This window comes from Macaca mulatta, chromosome 3 (assembly GCF_049350105.2).
Source record: "Macaca mulatta isolate MMU2019108-1 chromosome 3, T2T-MMU8v2.0, whole genome shotgun sequence".
Taxonomy (NCBI): Eukaryota; Metazoa; Chordata; class Mammalia; order Primates; family Cercopithecidae; genus Macaca; species Macaca mulatta.
The window spans coordinates 147,827,876-147,843,980 of record NC_133408.1 but is presented as its reverse complement, the minus strand read 5'-3'; the positions used below and the strand labels follow the sequence as shown (position 1 = coordinate 147,843,980).

General features: G+C 39.0%; 1 protein-coding gene across 27 annotated transcripts in view; it reads left to right on the top strand.

Moving 5' to 3' along the window:
* NRCAM (neuronal cell adhesion molecule) overlaps window positions 1–16,105 on the top strand; it is a 305,384-nt gene that overhangs the window by 224,106 nt on the left and 65,173 nt on the right. For 15 of the 27 annotated variants that reach the window (XM_077997192.1, XM_077997190.1, XM_077997188.1 and 12 more), the window contains 3 exons: window positions 1,815–1,985; window positions 2,492–2,548; window positions 4,366–4,477. In XM_077997192.1, coding sequence (XP_077853318.1) covers window positions 1,815–1,985; window positions 2,492–2,548; window positions 4,366–4,477 — 340 coding nt within the window. The remainder of the gene's footprint in view (window positions 1–1,814; window positions 1,986–2,491; window positions 2,549–4,365; window positions 4,478–16,105) is intronic. The other 12 variants (XM_077997198.1, XM_077997197.1, XM_077997193.1 and 9 more) reach the window with 1 other exon arrangement.

The following is a 16,105-nucleotide window of genomic DNA, read 5'->3' as shown; positions in this document are numbered from 1 at the left end:
CACCACGCTCAGCTGATTTTCATATTTTTGGTAGAGACAGGATTTTGCCATGTTGGCCAGACTGGTCTCGAGCTCCTGACCTCAGGTGATCCACCCACCTTCGCCTCCCAAAGTGCTGGGATTACAGACACGAGCCACCAAGCCGGGCTTGAGTTATTCTTAAAACAGTCCTTTTCCTGGGACTTAATGGCTTAAAACCATAAATTTGCAACCACCAACCAAACCGCCATCTTGACCAATAATTTGGTTAACATGGTGAACTGGTGTTCTTTCTTTGAAGCTCTGCCTCCACATTTTCCTGCCTTTTTCTGCCTGAGGGAGCTCCAGACTTTTAACTATAATCTTGCATTTCGTGAAATATTAGATCAAGCACCTGCTACAGGAGGAGCAGACCTGCTTCACTCACGCTGGAAAAACCCTGCCAGGAGACAGAGTGGCCTGAGGCCACTGGGATGTGAGACTTTTTTCAGTTCTGTCACCTCAGAGCTGAAGAACTCTCACAGTTAGGGCTCTGTGGGCTAAGGAGCTTCAGGATGTCCATTAGCTGGCTAAGTGTGAACTCACACCCAGATCGGTCGTTCCACCTCCCTGCATCCTTCATACACTTAGAAAATCTTCCCTGCAAATACGTTCTGATACTATTGCACAGTAGGGTGACTGTGGCTAACAGTAATGCATTGTATATTTTAGATAGCTAGAAGAGAGGATTTTGAATGTTCTCACATCAAAGAAATGGTAACTGTCTAAGGTGATGGATATGCTAATTACCATGATTTGATCATTACACAATGTATATGTGTATTGAAATATCACATCGTACCCCACAAATATGTACAGTTTATTATGTGTCCATAAAAGAGAAACAAAATCCTCCTGCCTAAAGCAAGATAGTTCCTTAAATGGATCTTAGGGGAAGTGCTAATAAATTATTATGCTTGACACTGGAAAGTCAGAGTGCTGATGGTTACTCACTTAATCCTTCAATGCACATTTAAAGGAGCCCCATGAAAGGCCAGGCACTGTTCCGGTGGACAAAGCAGATGAAAGTGTCCACTGTCCTGGACCTTAAATTCTAGTGCAGGAAACAGGCAATAAGTCGTATGTATGATGAGTAAATATGTAGTATGCCAGAAGGTGATAAGTAATTCAGAAAAGAATTGTAGAGGAGGTGGAGGAACTGGGCTTAGGAAGCTTGTGAGGGGCAGGTTGCAGCATTAAATAAATAGCGTCATCATCACACCCAGTTACTGTCAGCTGGCCATTTGCTGCTTGATTCTTCAACTGGATGATGAGCTCAGACAGGGCTGGGACTCTGGCATGCCCAGTGCCTAGCACAGGACCCAGCTCACCGTTAGATGCTCTCCAGGTATTTAGTTTCTGAACGTTGTGTGTAGATGCAACTCATGTTAACAATTTTAGAAGCTTCCTTAATGATTTTCTAAGATATGTGTGTATGTGTACTTCACGGTTAGGGACTCATTTAGATATTGGGAAAAGTCACACCAACTTTTTGTAAAACGTATTTTGTTTACATTTGCTTAATAAAACATTTCACTGTATAATCTCACTTCTGACCCCACCCCAGAGAAGTTACTGTCAGGGAAGTAGAGTTAAGAGTTTTAGTGTGTTAGGTGTTTTTTTGTTTGTTTGTTTGTTTGTTTTTACAGTTATTTGCTTTTACCCAAAGAGTTATATAGAGAAAAAAATATTCAAATGAAGTTCACAGACCTATTAGTAGATACATATATCTTGCTAATTTGGAGGGTAGCCACTTTATGATGGAATAATCTGGATATCTCTCTGCTTTTCTCCAGCCTTTCAAAGACTTCCACAAAGTGAGAGAGTTTCTCAAGGTCTGAATGGGGACCTTTATTTTTCCAATGTCCTCCCAGAGGACACCCGCGAAGACTATATCTGTTATGCCAGATTTAATCATACTCAAACCATACAGCAGAAGCAACCTATTTCTGTGAAGGTGATTTCAGGTAAGAGTTCAGCCTCCTGAATCTGCCCTTCAATACATTTACAAATATGTGCAAAATATAGAAACTATTATATACTACTGACTTTGAAGTAAACAGGTTAATTATCAGGAAACCTCCCATGAATGCTCACTAAAGTGTTGGCATATGTGTTATAAAGATTGTGCATACCCTAAATACTGGATTTTACATTTCTTGCTTTTATTGTCATGACTGGTTCTGTGATAACCTTCTGAACTACCTGGTGTTCTGGGCATTTGTGTGTGCTTTATGCTCCACAGTGCCTCTTATTGGCAGTCCTACAGCTTAAGTTAAATGTCTGCATATTCCTGGTTGGGGGTGGCTGAGTAAGTTAATGAGTTAGTCATGTACAACGTAAAGCACTGTTTTTACTTGATAGGAATGGCACTCGGTCAGGATAGCTGCATACGTTTGCTTTTATTGCCCAATACTTTTTGACCCTTCTCCCCTACTTTTGTGCCCTCTTCATAATATTCTGTTTATTTCAGTGGATGAATTGAATGACACTATAGCTGCTAATTTGAGTGACACTGAGTTTTATGGTGGTGAGTTATGGTGATTGTAACTGATATTCTCTCCTTCATTGTAGAATTTAGTTCACTAACTTCACCTCCATGGCTATTTAACCTTATTTCTTTATGAGATTTCTAGTTATATGTTTAATACCATAGTATAAATGTATGTTTCTTATGAAATTTACCTATAAACTTTGAAGCATGCCACTAGAGCATTTTCCATGATGTATGTGTAATAAGGAAACCTGTTGTAACTGTTTGCGTGTAAAGAACCATTTCACTGATTTGGAAAAACCTTTCACGTACGTTCAGAATTATGTTTTCCATGTTTTGTTCTATTCCTAACTTTTCTTGTGAACTAAGTAAGAGTTGGCAGGGTGCATTAACTTGCTAGAATACTGACTCATCAAAACTTTTAGCAATTAACGTTAAGTGGATTTCATAGTAAATCATCCCATTTCTCATCTGTTTTCATGTGACATTGTCAATATAATTAGTAATAGCATTTCTCTCTTAGTTTTGTTTAAAAACAAGTCAAACCCAGTCACTGTCTTCAGTGGAAGTAATCTTTTTAAAAGTAGAGCATTTAACTTCATTATTGTAGATAGAAATGAATTTGATTTCCTTAAGGGAAATGTTCTCAAGTAGAGTCTATGAATGAAAATAATGGGTTTTGGATAAAGGGTCCTCTTAATTATCCATAAGGCAGAATTTCTGCTGTATTTCTCACCCTTGAGATATAAGTAAAAAACATTAAGGTCTCATCAGTGACCAACATAGACACTCCACAACTGCTGCTTTCTTTTATTATATTTGAATATACTCCTGAAAAATATGGGCCCCAAGACCGTTCCCAAAGTGATTTTAAAGGAGTAAGTTTCCCCCCTACAGTCTGTAAATTCTTAGGAAAACTAATTTTTCTCAAGTAATACCTCTTCTGGCATTGAATTTTTTCTTCTGAGAAATGAGAATAATCATAGTATATTTCCTTTTCATTATATAAAGTTCCTTTTCACTTTATAAGCGTCAAGTAGATAATGCATTAAAGAGTTGAAAACCTTCAATGGCTATAAAACCTTAAGATGACGTAATTTCTGCTCCAAGTTTTTCTAAGAAACCTTCAGAAGACAAGGCTATGTTTTGGAAAGGCCTCCACAAAAAAGAAGATGGCCCGTATAACTATCCCTAAGATCTTTGACATAGACCCTCTTTATTTTTTTATTGAGGAAAACGATTTCCATTTCTTTAACTCCATCATTATTCTTCATTTGTGGCATAATATTTGCAAGACCTCTGTCAGTAACTCTCTACTTTTGTTTTCCATAAACCTTGCAGTTTGAGGATGTTAATATGAGTAATCAGTAGTATTGGCTATAATGTTGTCCCCATTGTAAACAAGAATACCCCTTCTATAACCATATCTTTATAAAAACCTAACATCTTCCAGAAGATAGACAGTTAATTTTTGCTTTGACCTAAGCACTAATCCTAAGAGAAATGTAGCTCAATAACACAATTTCCTCTCCATGTCAACATTTTGAAAGTTTTCTAACCCACAGAAAATTTGTAAAAACCTAACCCAAATTAAGGGAATATACAAAAGGAAAACAGTCCTTATTATTAGTGCTTATGCAACCAAGGTTGTTTCTGTTCCTGGGTAACTTGAGTAAGTGTAAGTGATGACTACTTATAACGCAGAGAGTGTGTATGTGTAGCTTAACAAATTTCACAATTAATGTTAAATAGCTTAAAAAGGGATTGGAATTTTAGACAGCTTTTTTGACAATGAAGTGTTTATAGAAATACATATTATAAGTTGTAATGCATATTGATTTTCTTGTTTGCAGCTAAATCAAGTAGAGAGAGGCCACCAACATTTTTAACTCCAGAGGGCAATGCAAGTAACAAAGAGGAATTAAGGGGAAATGTGCTTTCACTGGAGTGCATTGCAGAAGGACTGTGAGTTCACACTTTCTGTCCTGAAATACATTTCTTATAAAAATATAGTAGGTTGGTAGAGAGGTGTTAGTAATATCATAGGAGGAGTCACTGTCTTCTACTAATTCTACCAAGCATCAAGAAAAACTTGGTAATTATTTCCAAAGTAGGCATATAAATCTCATATTGTTGTTAAAATATTTTGTTAATGTAATAGTAATCATATTGAAATAAGTATCAGTAATCACCTTATGATTGTTGAAATATTATCTCATATTATTGTTTAAATATTTTGTTAATGTAGTACTGTTATCTTAAAATAAGTGTCAGTAATCACCTTGTGACTGCTATGATTATTATTAGAGGACATTATTTTGCTAGTTTGTAACCAACCACCTCAAATTTCTTTAAAAATAATAGCTATTTATTACTGATCACTTGTCGAGAGGTCTACAGAGCAGTTGTCTTCTAACCAGCTGGGTTGGGCTAATTTCAGTTAAGCATGCTCATGAATCTGCTAGGTAGCTCAGCAGCGGGTCCACTGCCCTTGGAGTCTACCGGCTGTTAGCTGGGGCATCTGAGTTGATAGCCTAAGTTGCTAACATCTCTCTTGCAGTCTCGTCCTGGCTTGTTCTCCTAACAACAGACAACATGCACAGGGCCTGCCTCTTAAATCCTAGCCTCAGAACTGGCACGCTGTCCTTTCACCTACTTCCTATTGGCAGGTCACAAGGCCAAGCCTAGACTCTTTGAAATAACTCATCTGTGCACAGTTCAAAATTGAAGCCACCCTAGAACTGACATGCCTTTAACAGGAGTTACAGGGAGGCCTCGCCCAGATACAAAAGCAACTGTGATGTTAGCTCTGTGTTACAAGGAATTTCTGTATAGTCCCTGTCTTCTGCCTGACACAGAGCAAGCACCATTGGTATGGGCACATCTGCTGAAAACCTGGAATAGAATCTCAGAAACATGCTGCCCTTACATGTGATTCCTGCTGTCCTTGACAGGCAACTCATTGGTCTCACATTCCTTCCTGAATCAAGGAAAACTTGACTTAAGGAGGCACATGGAGGCCTCTGCTGGCCGAGGCAGGAAATCACACTATGCATTACTCAGCTCTGCCAGCTACAGAAAACCAGCAAAACCCCCTTTTAAAGATATGTTAAAACCCTATCTCTTCTGCTAGAATTAAGAAAAAAAAAATCCTCCCAATTTCCATCGTTATGGTGTAAGATAGTGGCATAATCTGCCAGCCTACAACTTTTGGGAGCAGAAGGTACCTATTCTCACAATTTAATGACTTCTTTTCCCACAAATGACATATTTCATACAAAAACTAAAATATGGTTGGTATTTGGAAATTTCACAATACTCCCAAAAGAATTTTTAAAACTTTGGAGTGTTGTAAAACCAAGATTGGGACTCTATCACTTATAAACCAACCATCGGACTTATAAAATCAAAATATTTATAATTCCTGACAATGGCTGAGTACAGTAGCTGGCCTCCAAAACAGTTCATGGCTTTTTCATAATTTCAAACTATGAAACTATGCTTCCATCTCCTTCTTACCCTCATATCATCTAAGATGCAGAGTAGTCTGATTATGAGGAAATATCAATATGTTGTCAGATTCCACATGTATATAGTTTTTCAAAATCTACTTATTTTTATATTTACAGCATGTTTTAATTCTAGAAGCTGTTTCATCAGATACATATGCTCGGTTTATTTCTTACTCAACCAAATAAACCAAACCAATATTATAATCAATTAATCCCACTTGCATTTCTTTTTTTTTGTTGTTTTTGCTTGAACCATAATTTATTATTTCTCATGGTTCCATGTGATGACTGGGCTAAGCTTTTTTTAAATTATTTTTTATTTTCCATAGGTTATTGGGGTATGGGCGGTGTGTGGTTACATGAGTAAGTTATTTAGTGGTGATTTGTGAGATTTTGGTGCATCCATCACACTATTTTTGATAGTCTTTTATCCCTCAACCCCCTCCCACCCTTCCCCCGAAGTTCCCAAAGTCCATTGTATTATTCTTATGCCTATGTGTCCTAACAGCTTAGCTCCCATGTATCAGCGAGAACATATGGTGTTTGGTTTTCCTGAGTTACTTCACTTAGAATAATAGTCTCCATTCTCATCCAGGTCACTGCAGATGCCATTAATTCATTCCTTTTATGGCTGAGTAGTGTTCCATCATATATATATATATGTCACAGTTTCTTTATCCACTCATTGATTGATGGGCATTTGGGTTGGTTCCACGATTTTGCAATTGCAAACTGAGAGGCTATAAACATGCGTGTGCAAGTTAAGTATCTTCTTTGTATAATGACTTCTTTTCCACTGGGTAGATACCAAGTGGTGGGATTGCTGGATCAAATGGCAGTTCTACTTTTGGTTCTTTAAGGAATCTCCACACTGTTTTCCATAGTGTCTGTACTAGTTACATTCCCATCAGCAGTGTAGAAGTGTTCCCTGATAACCGCATCCATGCCAACATCTACTGTTTTTTGATTTTTTGGTTGTGGCCATTCTTGCAGGAGTAAGGCGGTATCGCATTGTTGTTTTGATGTGCATTTCCCTGATCATTAGTGATGTTGAGCATTTTTTCCTATGTTTCTTTCTCTATCCTGTGGAATAGTGTCAAAAGGATTGGTACCAATTCTTCTTTGAATGTCTGGTAGAATTCTGCTGTGAATCCATGTGGTCATGGACTTTTTTTGGTTGTTAATTTTTTAATTACCATTTCAATCTTCCTGCTTTTTATTGGTCTGTTTAAGGTATCTAATTCTTCCTGATTTAAGCTAAGAGGGTTGTATTTTTCCAGGAATTTATCTGTCTCTTTTAGGTTTTCTAGTTCATGTGTGTAAAGGTGTTCATAGCAGCCTTGAATGAGCTTTTGTATTTTGGTGATGTCAGTTGTAATATCTCCTGTTTCATTTGTTGATGAGGTTATTTGGATTTTCTCTCTTCTTTTCTTGGTTAAATCTTGCTAATGGTCTATCAATTTTATTTATCTTTTCAAAGAACCAGCTTTTTGTTTCATTTATCTTTTGTATTTTTTGTTTGTTTGTTTCAGTTTCACTTAGTTCTGCTCTGATTTTGTCTCCTTTCTTCTTCTGGGTATGGGTTCGGTTTGTTCTTGTTTCTCTAGTTACTTGAGGTATGACCTTAGACTATCAGTTTGTGCCATTTCAGTCTTTTTGATGTAGGCATTTAGGGCTATGAACTTTCTTCTTAGCACCGCCTGTGCTGTATCCCAGAGGTTTTGATAGGTTGTGTCACTATTGTCGTTCAGTTAGAATAATTTTTTAATTTCCATCTTGATTTTGTTTTCTACCCAGTGATCATTCAGGTTATTTAATTTCCATGTTTTTGCATGGCTTTGAAGGTTCCTTTTGGAGTTGATTTCCACTTTTATTCCACTGTGGTCTGAGAGAGTGCTTGATATAATTTCAATTTTCTTAAATTTATTGAGGCTCATTTTGTGGCCTATCATATGGTCCATCTTCAAGAAAGTTCCATGTGCTATTGAATGGAAATGTGTATTCTGGGTGGCTAGAAAGATGGCTGAATAGGAACAGCTCCAATCTACAGCTCCCAGTGAGATCAATGCAGAAGGTGGGTGATTTCTGCATTCCCACTGAGGTACCCAGCTCATCTCATTGGGACTGGTTAGACAGTGGGTGCAGTCCACGGAGGGCGAGCCGAAGCAGGGTGGGGTCGTCGTCTCACTCAGGAAGTGCGAGGGATCAGGGAACTCCCTCCACTAGCCAAGGGAAGCCATGACGGACTGTGCCATGAGGAACGGTGCATTCCGGCCCAAGATACTACGCTTTGCCCATGGCCTTCACCACCTGCAGACCAGGAGATTCCCTGGGTTGCCTACACCACCAGGGCCCTGGGTTTCAAGCAAAAAACTGGGCGACCATTTGGGTAGACACCAAGCCAGCTGCAGGAGGTTTTTTTGTTTTGTTTTTTTTTTCCCCATACCCCAGTGGTGCCTGGAACACCAATGAGACAGAACCCTTCACTCCCCTGGAAAGGAGGCTGAAGCCAGGGAGCCAAGTGATCTAGCTCAGTGGATCTCACCCCCATGGAGCCCAGCAAGCCAAGATCCACTGGCTTGAAATTCTTGCTGCCAGCACAGCAGTCTGAAGTCGACCTCAGATGCTCTAACTTGGTGGAGGATGGGCGTCTGCCATTACTGAGGCTTGAATAGGCAGTTTTCCCCTCACAGTGTAAACAAACCTGCCAGGAAGTTTGAACTTGGCAGAGCCTACCACAGCTCGGCAAAGCTGCTGTAGCCAGACTGCCTCTCTAGATTCCTCCTCTGTGGGCAGGGCATCTCTGAAAGAAAGGCAGCAGCCCCAGTCAGGGAGTTCCATGTGCTATCTCCCTGAGACAGAGCACCTGGGGGAAGGGGCAGCTGCAGGTGCAGCTTCAGCAGATTTAAACATTCCTGCTGCTAGCTCTGAAGAGAGCAGCAGATCTCCCAGCACAGCACTAGAGTTCTGCTAAGGGACAGACTGCCTCCTCAAGTGGGCCCCTGAGCCCCATGCCGCCTGACTAGGAGTCACCTCCCAGCAGGAGTCGACAGACACCTCATACAGGAGAGCTCCAGCTGGCATCTGGCAGGTGCCCTTCTGGGACGAAGCATCCAGAGGAAGGAACAGGCAGCAATCTTTGCTGTTCTGCAGACTCCGCTGGTGATACCCAAGCAAACAGGGTCTGGAGTGGATCTCCAGCAAACTCCAGCAGACCTGCAGCAGAGGGGCCTACTGTTAGAACAAAAACTAACAAACAGAAAGAAATAGCATCAACATCAACAAAAAGGACATCCACACAAAAAACCCATCTGAAGGGGTCACCAACATCAAAGACCAAAGGTAGATAAATCCACAGAGATGAGGAAAAACCGGTACAAAAGGGCTGAAAGTTCCAAAAATGAGAATGCCTCTTCTCATCCAAAAGATCACAACTACTCACCAGCAAGAGAACAAAACTGGACAGAGAATGAGTTTGACGAAATGACAGAAGTAGGCTTCAGAAGGTGGGTAATAGTAAACTCCTCTGAGCTAAAGGAGCTTGTTCTAACCCAATGCAAGGAAGCTAAGAACCTTGAAAAAAGGTTAGAGGAGTTGCTAATTAGAATAACCAGTTTAGAGAAGAACATAAATGACCTGATGGAACTGAAAAACACAGCACAAGAGCTTTGTGAATCATACACAAGAATCAGTAGCTAAATCAATCAAGCGGAAGAAAGGATAACAGAGATTGAAGATCAACTTAATGAAATAAAGTGTGAAGACAAGATTAGAGAAAAAAAGAATGAAAAAGAATGAACGAAGCCTCCAAAAAATATGTGACTATGTGAAAAGACCAAACCTATATTTGATTGGTGTACCTGAAAGTGACAGGGAGAATGGAACCAAGTTGGAAAACACTTTTCAGGATATTATCCAGGAGAACTTCCCCAACCTAGCAAGACAGGCCAGCATTCAAATTCAGGAAATACAGAGAACACCGTAAAGATACTCCTCAAGAAGAACAACCCCAAGACACACAATCATCAGATTCACCAAGGTTGCAATTAAGTAAAAAATGTTAAGGGCAACCAGAGGGAAAGGTTGGGTTATCCACAAAAGGAAGCCCATCAGACTAATAGCAGATATCTCAGCAGAAACCCTACAAGCCAGAAGAAAGGGGGGGCCAATATTCAACATTCTTAAAGAAAAGAATTTTCAACTCAGAATTTCATATCCAGCCAAACTAAGCTTCATAAGTGAAGGAGAAATAAAATCCTTTACAGACAAGCAAATGCTGATGGATTTTGTCACCAACAGGCCTGCCTTACAAGACCTCCTGAAGGAAGTGTTAAATATGGAAAGAAAAAACTGGAACCAGTCACTGCAAAAACATACCAAATTGTAAACACTATCGACACTATGAAGAAACTGCATCAGCTAACGGGCAAAATAACCAGCTAGCATCATAATGACAGGATCAAATTCACACATAACAATATTAACCTTAAATGTAAATGGGCAGGCCAGGCGCGGTGGCTCATGCCTGTAATCCCAGCACTTTGGGAGGCCGAGGCGGGTGGATCACAAGGTCAGGAGATCGAGACCACGGTGAAACCTCGTCTCTACTAAAAATACAAAAAAAATTAGCCAGGCGCGGTGGCAGGCGCCTGTAGTCCCAGCTACTCAGGAGGCTGAGGCAGGAGAATGGCATGATCCCAGGAGGCGGAGCTTGCAGTGAGCCGAGATCGCGCCACTGCACTCCAGCCTGGGGAACAGAGCCAGACTACATCTCCAAAAAAAAAAACAAAAAAAACTAAATGGGGTAAATGCCCAAATTAAAAGACACAGACTGGCAAATTGGATAAAGAATCAAGACCCATCAGTGTGCTGTATTCAGGAGACCCATCTCATGTGCAAATACACACATAGGCTCAAAATAAAGGGATGAAGGAATATTTACCAAGCAAATGGAAAGCAAAAAAAAAAAAAAAAAAAAAAAGCAGGAGTTGCAATCGTAGTCTCTGATAAAACAGACTTTAAACCAACAAAGACCAAAAAACAAAAAGACAAGGGTATTACATAATGGGAAAGGGATCAATGCAACAAGAACAGCTAACTATCCTGAATATATATGCACACAATACAGGAGCACCCAGATTCAGAAAGCAAGTTCTTAGAGACCTACAAAGAGACTTAGACTACCACACAATAATCATGGGAGACTTTAACACCCCACTGTCAACAGATCAACGAGACAGAAAATTATCAAGGATATTTAGGACTTGAACTAAGCTCTGGACCAAGCAGACCTAATAGACATCTATAGAACTCTCCACCCCAAATCAACAGAATATACATTCTTTCCAGCACGACATCACACTTATTCTAAAATTGACCACAGAATTGGAAATAAAACACTCCTCACCAAATGCAAAAGAACAGAAATCATAACAGTCTGTCAGACCACACTGCAATCAAATTAGAACTCAAGATTGAGAAACTCACTCAAAACCACACAGCTACATGGAAACTGATCAACCTGCTCCTGAATGACGACTGGGTAAATAATGAAATTAAGGCAGAAATAAAGATGTTCTTTGAAACCAATGAGAACAAAGACACAACTTACCAGAATCTCTGGGACACCGCTAAAGCAGTGTTTAGGGGGAAATTTATAGCACTAAATGTCCACAGGACAAAGTGGGAAAGATCAGACATTGACACCCTAACATCACAGTTAAAAGAACTAGAGAAGCAACAGCAAACAAATTCAAAAGCTAGCAGAAAACAAGAAATAACTAGGATCAGAGCAGAACTGAAGGTGATAGAGACATGAAAAACCCTTCAAAAAAATCAGTGAATCCAGGAGCTGGTTTTTTGGAAAGATTAACAAAATAGACCACTAGCCAGACTAATAAAGAAGAAAAGAGAGAAGAATCAAATAGACACAATAAAAAATGATAAAGAGGATTTCACCACTGATCCCACAGAAATACAAACTACCATCAGAGAATACTATAAACACCTCTACGCAAATAAACTAGAAAATCTAGAAGAGATGGATAAATTCCTGGACACATTCGCCCTCCCAAGACTAAACTAGGAAGAAGTCAAATCCCTGAATAGACTAATAACAAGTTCTGAAATTGAGGCCATAATTAATAGCCTACCAAGCAAAAAAAGCCCAGGAACAGATGAATTTACAGCCGAATTCTACCAGAGGTACAAAAAAGAGCTGGTACCATTCCTTCTGAAGCTATTCCAAACAATAGAAAAAGAGGGTATCCTCCCTAACTCATTTTGTGAGGCCAGCATCATCCTGATACCAAAACCTGGCAGAGACACAACAAAAGAAGAAAATTTCAGGCCAGTATCCCTGATGAACATTGATGCAAAAATCCTCGATAAAATACTGGCAAACCGAATCCAGCAGCACATCAAAAAGCTTATCCACCACAATCAAGTCGACTTCATCCCTGCGATGCAAGGCTGGTTCAACATATGCAAATCAATAAACATAATCCATCTCATAAACAGAACCAATGATAAAAACCACATGATTATCTCAATACATGCAGAAAAAGCCTTCGACAAAATTCAACAGCACTTCATGCTAAAATCTCTCAATTAAATAGGTATTGATAGAATATATCTCAAACTAATAAGAGCTATTTATGACAAACCCACAGCCAATACCATACTGAATGGGCACAAGCTGGAAACATTCCCTTTGAAAACTGGCACAAGTCAAGGATGCCCTCTCTCACCACTACTATTCAACATAGTGTTGGAAGTTCTGGCCAGGGCAATCAGGCAAGAGAAAGAAATAAAGCATATTCAAATAGGAAGAGAGGAAGTTAAATTGTCTCTGTTTGCAGATGACCTGATTGTATATTTAGAAAACCCATCGTCTCTGCCCAAAATCTTCTTAAGCTGGTAAGCGACTTCAGCAAAGCCTCAGGATACAAAAATCAATGTGCAAAAATCACAAGCATTCCTCTACACCAATAATAGACAAACAGAGAGCCAAATCATGAGTGAACTCCCATTCACAATTGCTACAAAGAGAATAAAATACCTAGGAATACAACTTACAAGGGATGTGAACGACCTCTCCAAGAAGAACTACAAACCACTGCTCAAGGAAAGAAGTGAGGTCATAAACAAATGGAAAAAGATTCCATGCTCATGGATAGGAAGAATCAGTATCATGAAAATGGCCATACTACTCAAAGTAATTTATAGATTCAATGCTATCCCCATCAAGCTACCATTGACTTTCTTCACAGAATTAGAAAAAACTACTTTAAATTTCATATGGAACCAAAAAAGAGCCCATATAGCCAAGACAATCCTAAACAAAAAGAACATAGCTGGGGGCATCACGCTACCTTACTTCAAACTATATTACAAGGCTACAGTAACCGAAACAGCATGGTACTGGTACCAAACTGATGCTGGTACCAAAACGGAACAGAACAGAGGCCTCAGAAATAACGCCACACATTTACAACCATGTGATCTTTGACAAACCTGACAAAAGCAATGGAGAAAGGATTCCCTGTTTAATAAATGGTATTAGGAAAACTGGCTACCCATAAGCAGAAAACTGAAACTGGATCCCTCCCTTACACCTTATACAAAAATTAACTCAAGATATATTAGAGACTTAAATATTAGACCTAAAACCATAAAAACCCTAGAAGAAAACCTAGGCAATACCATTCAGGACAGGCATGGGCAAAGACTTCATGACTAAAACACCAAAAGCAATGGCAACAAAAGTCAAAACTGACAAATGTGATCTAATTAAACTAAAGAGTTTCTGCACAGCAAAAGAAAGAGCAGTTGAAAGAGACAAAGAGGGACATTATATAATGGTAAAAGGCCTTGTTCAGGAAAATATAACAATCCTAAACATACATATACCTAACACTGGAGCTCCTAAATTTATAAAACAATTACTAATAGACCTAAGAAATGAGATAGACAGCAACACAGTAATAGTAGGGATGAGAGTAAATTTTTGCAATCTATCCATCTGACAAAGGTCTAATATCCAGAATTTACAAGGAACTTAAACAGATTTGCAAGAAAAAGCAACCTCATCAAAAAGTAAACAAAGGATATGAGCAGACACTTCTCAAAAGAAGACATTTATACAGCCAACAAACATGAAAAAAAGCTCATCATCACTGGTCATTGGAGAAGTGCAAATCAAAAGCACAATGGGATACCATCTCATGCCAGTTAGAATTGTAATCATTAAAAAGTCAGGAAATGACAGATGCTGGAGAGGATGTGGAGAAATAGGAACACTTTTACACTGTTGGTGGGCATGTCAATAGTTTAACCCACTTTGGAAGACAGTATGCCAATTCCTCAAGGACCTAGAACCAGAAATAGCATTTGACCCAGCAATCCCATTACTGGGTATATACCCAAAGGATTATAAATCATTCTACTATAAATGATTATAAATACATCATTCTACTATATTCTGCTGTTCTGTATCTTTTAAGTGGAGTGCTTAGGCCATTTACATTCAATGTTAGTATTGAGATGTGAGGTACCCTTGCATACACATGCACACGTATGTTTATTGCAGCACTATTCATAATAGCAGAGACTTGAAACCAACCCAAATGCCCATCAATAATAGACCAGATAAAGAAAATGTAGCACATATACACCATGGAATACTATGCAGCCATAAAAAAGGATGAGTTCATGTCCTTTGTAGGGACATGGATGCAGCTAGAAACATCATTCTCAGCAGACTAACACAGGAACAGAAAACCAAACACCACGTGTTCTCACTCATAAGTGGGAGTTGAACAAAGAGAACACATGGACACAGGGAGGGGAACATCACACACTGGGGCCTGTTGAGGGGTGGGGGGGCTAGGGGAGGGATAGCATTAGGAGAAATACCTAATGTAGATGACGCGTTGGTGGGTGCAGCAAAGCACCATGGCATGTGTGTACCTATGTAACAAACCTGCACGTTCTGCACATGCATCCCAGAATTTAAAGTATAGTAAAAAATACACATAAATAAAATGTTTAAAAAACAAAAATAAATTTAAAAAAAATAATGTGTATTCTGCAGTTGTGGGATGAAATGTTTTGTATATATCTGTTAAGTCTATTTGTTTCAAGGTATAGTTTAAATCCATTGTTTCTTTGTTGACTTTCTGTCTTGATGACCTGTCTAGTGCTGTCATTGGAGTGCTGAAATTCCATACTATTACTGTGTTGCTGTCTATCTCATTTCTTAGGTCTATTAGTAATTGTTTTATAAATTTAGGAGCTCCAGTGTTAGGTATATGTATGTTTAGGATTGTTATATTTTCCTGGACAAGGCCTTTTACCATTATATAATGTCCCTCTTTGTCTCTTTCAACTGCTCTTGCTTTAAAGTTTGTTTTGACTGATACAAGAATAGCTACCTCTGCTTGCTTTTGGTGTCTATTTGCATGAAATGCCTTTTTCCACTCCTTTACTTTAATTTTATGTGAGTCTTTATGCATTAGGTGAGTCTCCTGAAGGCAGCAAATAGTTGGTGGTGAGTTCTTATCCATTCTGCAGTTCTGTATCTTTTAAGTGGAGCATTTAGCCCATTTACATTCAATGTTAGTATTAAGATGTGAGATGCCCTTGCATTCATTGTGCTATTTGTTGCCTGTGTACCTTGGGTTTTTTGTTTTTTGTTTTTGCTTTTTAAATTATATTTTTGTTTTATAGGTCCTGTGTGATTTATGCTTTAAAGAGGTTCTGTTTTGATGTGTTTCCAGGATTTGTTTTAAGATTTAGAACTCCTTTTAGCAGTTCTTGTAGTGGTGGTTTGGTAATGGCAAATTCTCTCAGCATTTGTTTATCTGAAGAAGACTGTATCTTTCCTTCAAATATGATGCTTAGTTTTGCTGGATAAAAAATTCTTGATTGATAATTGTTTTGTTTGTGGAGGCTGAAGATAGGGCCCCAATCCCTTCTAGCTTGTAGGGTTTCTGCTGAGAACTCTGCTGTTAATCTGATAGATGTCCCTTTATAGGTTACCTCATGCTTTTGTCTCACAGCTCTTAAGATTCTTTCCTTC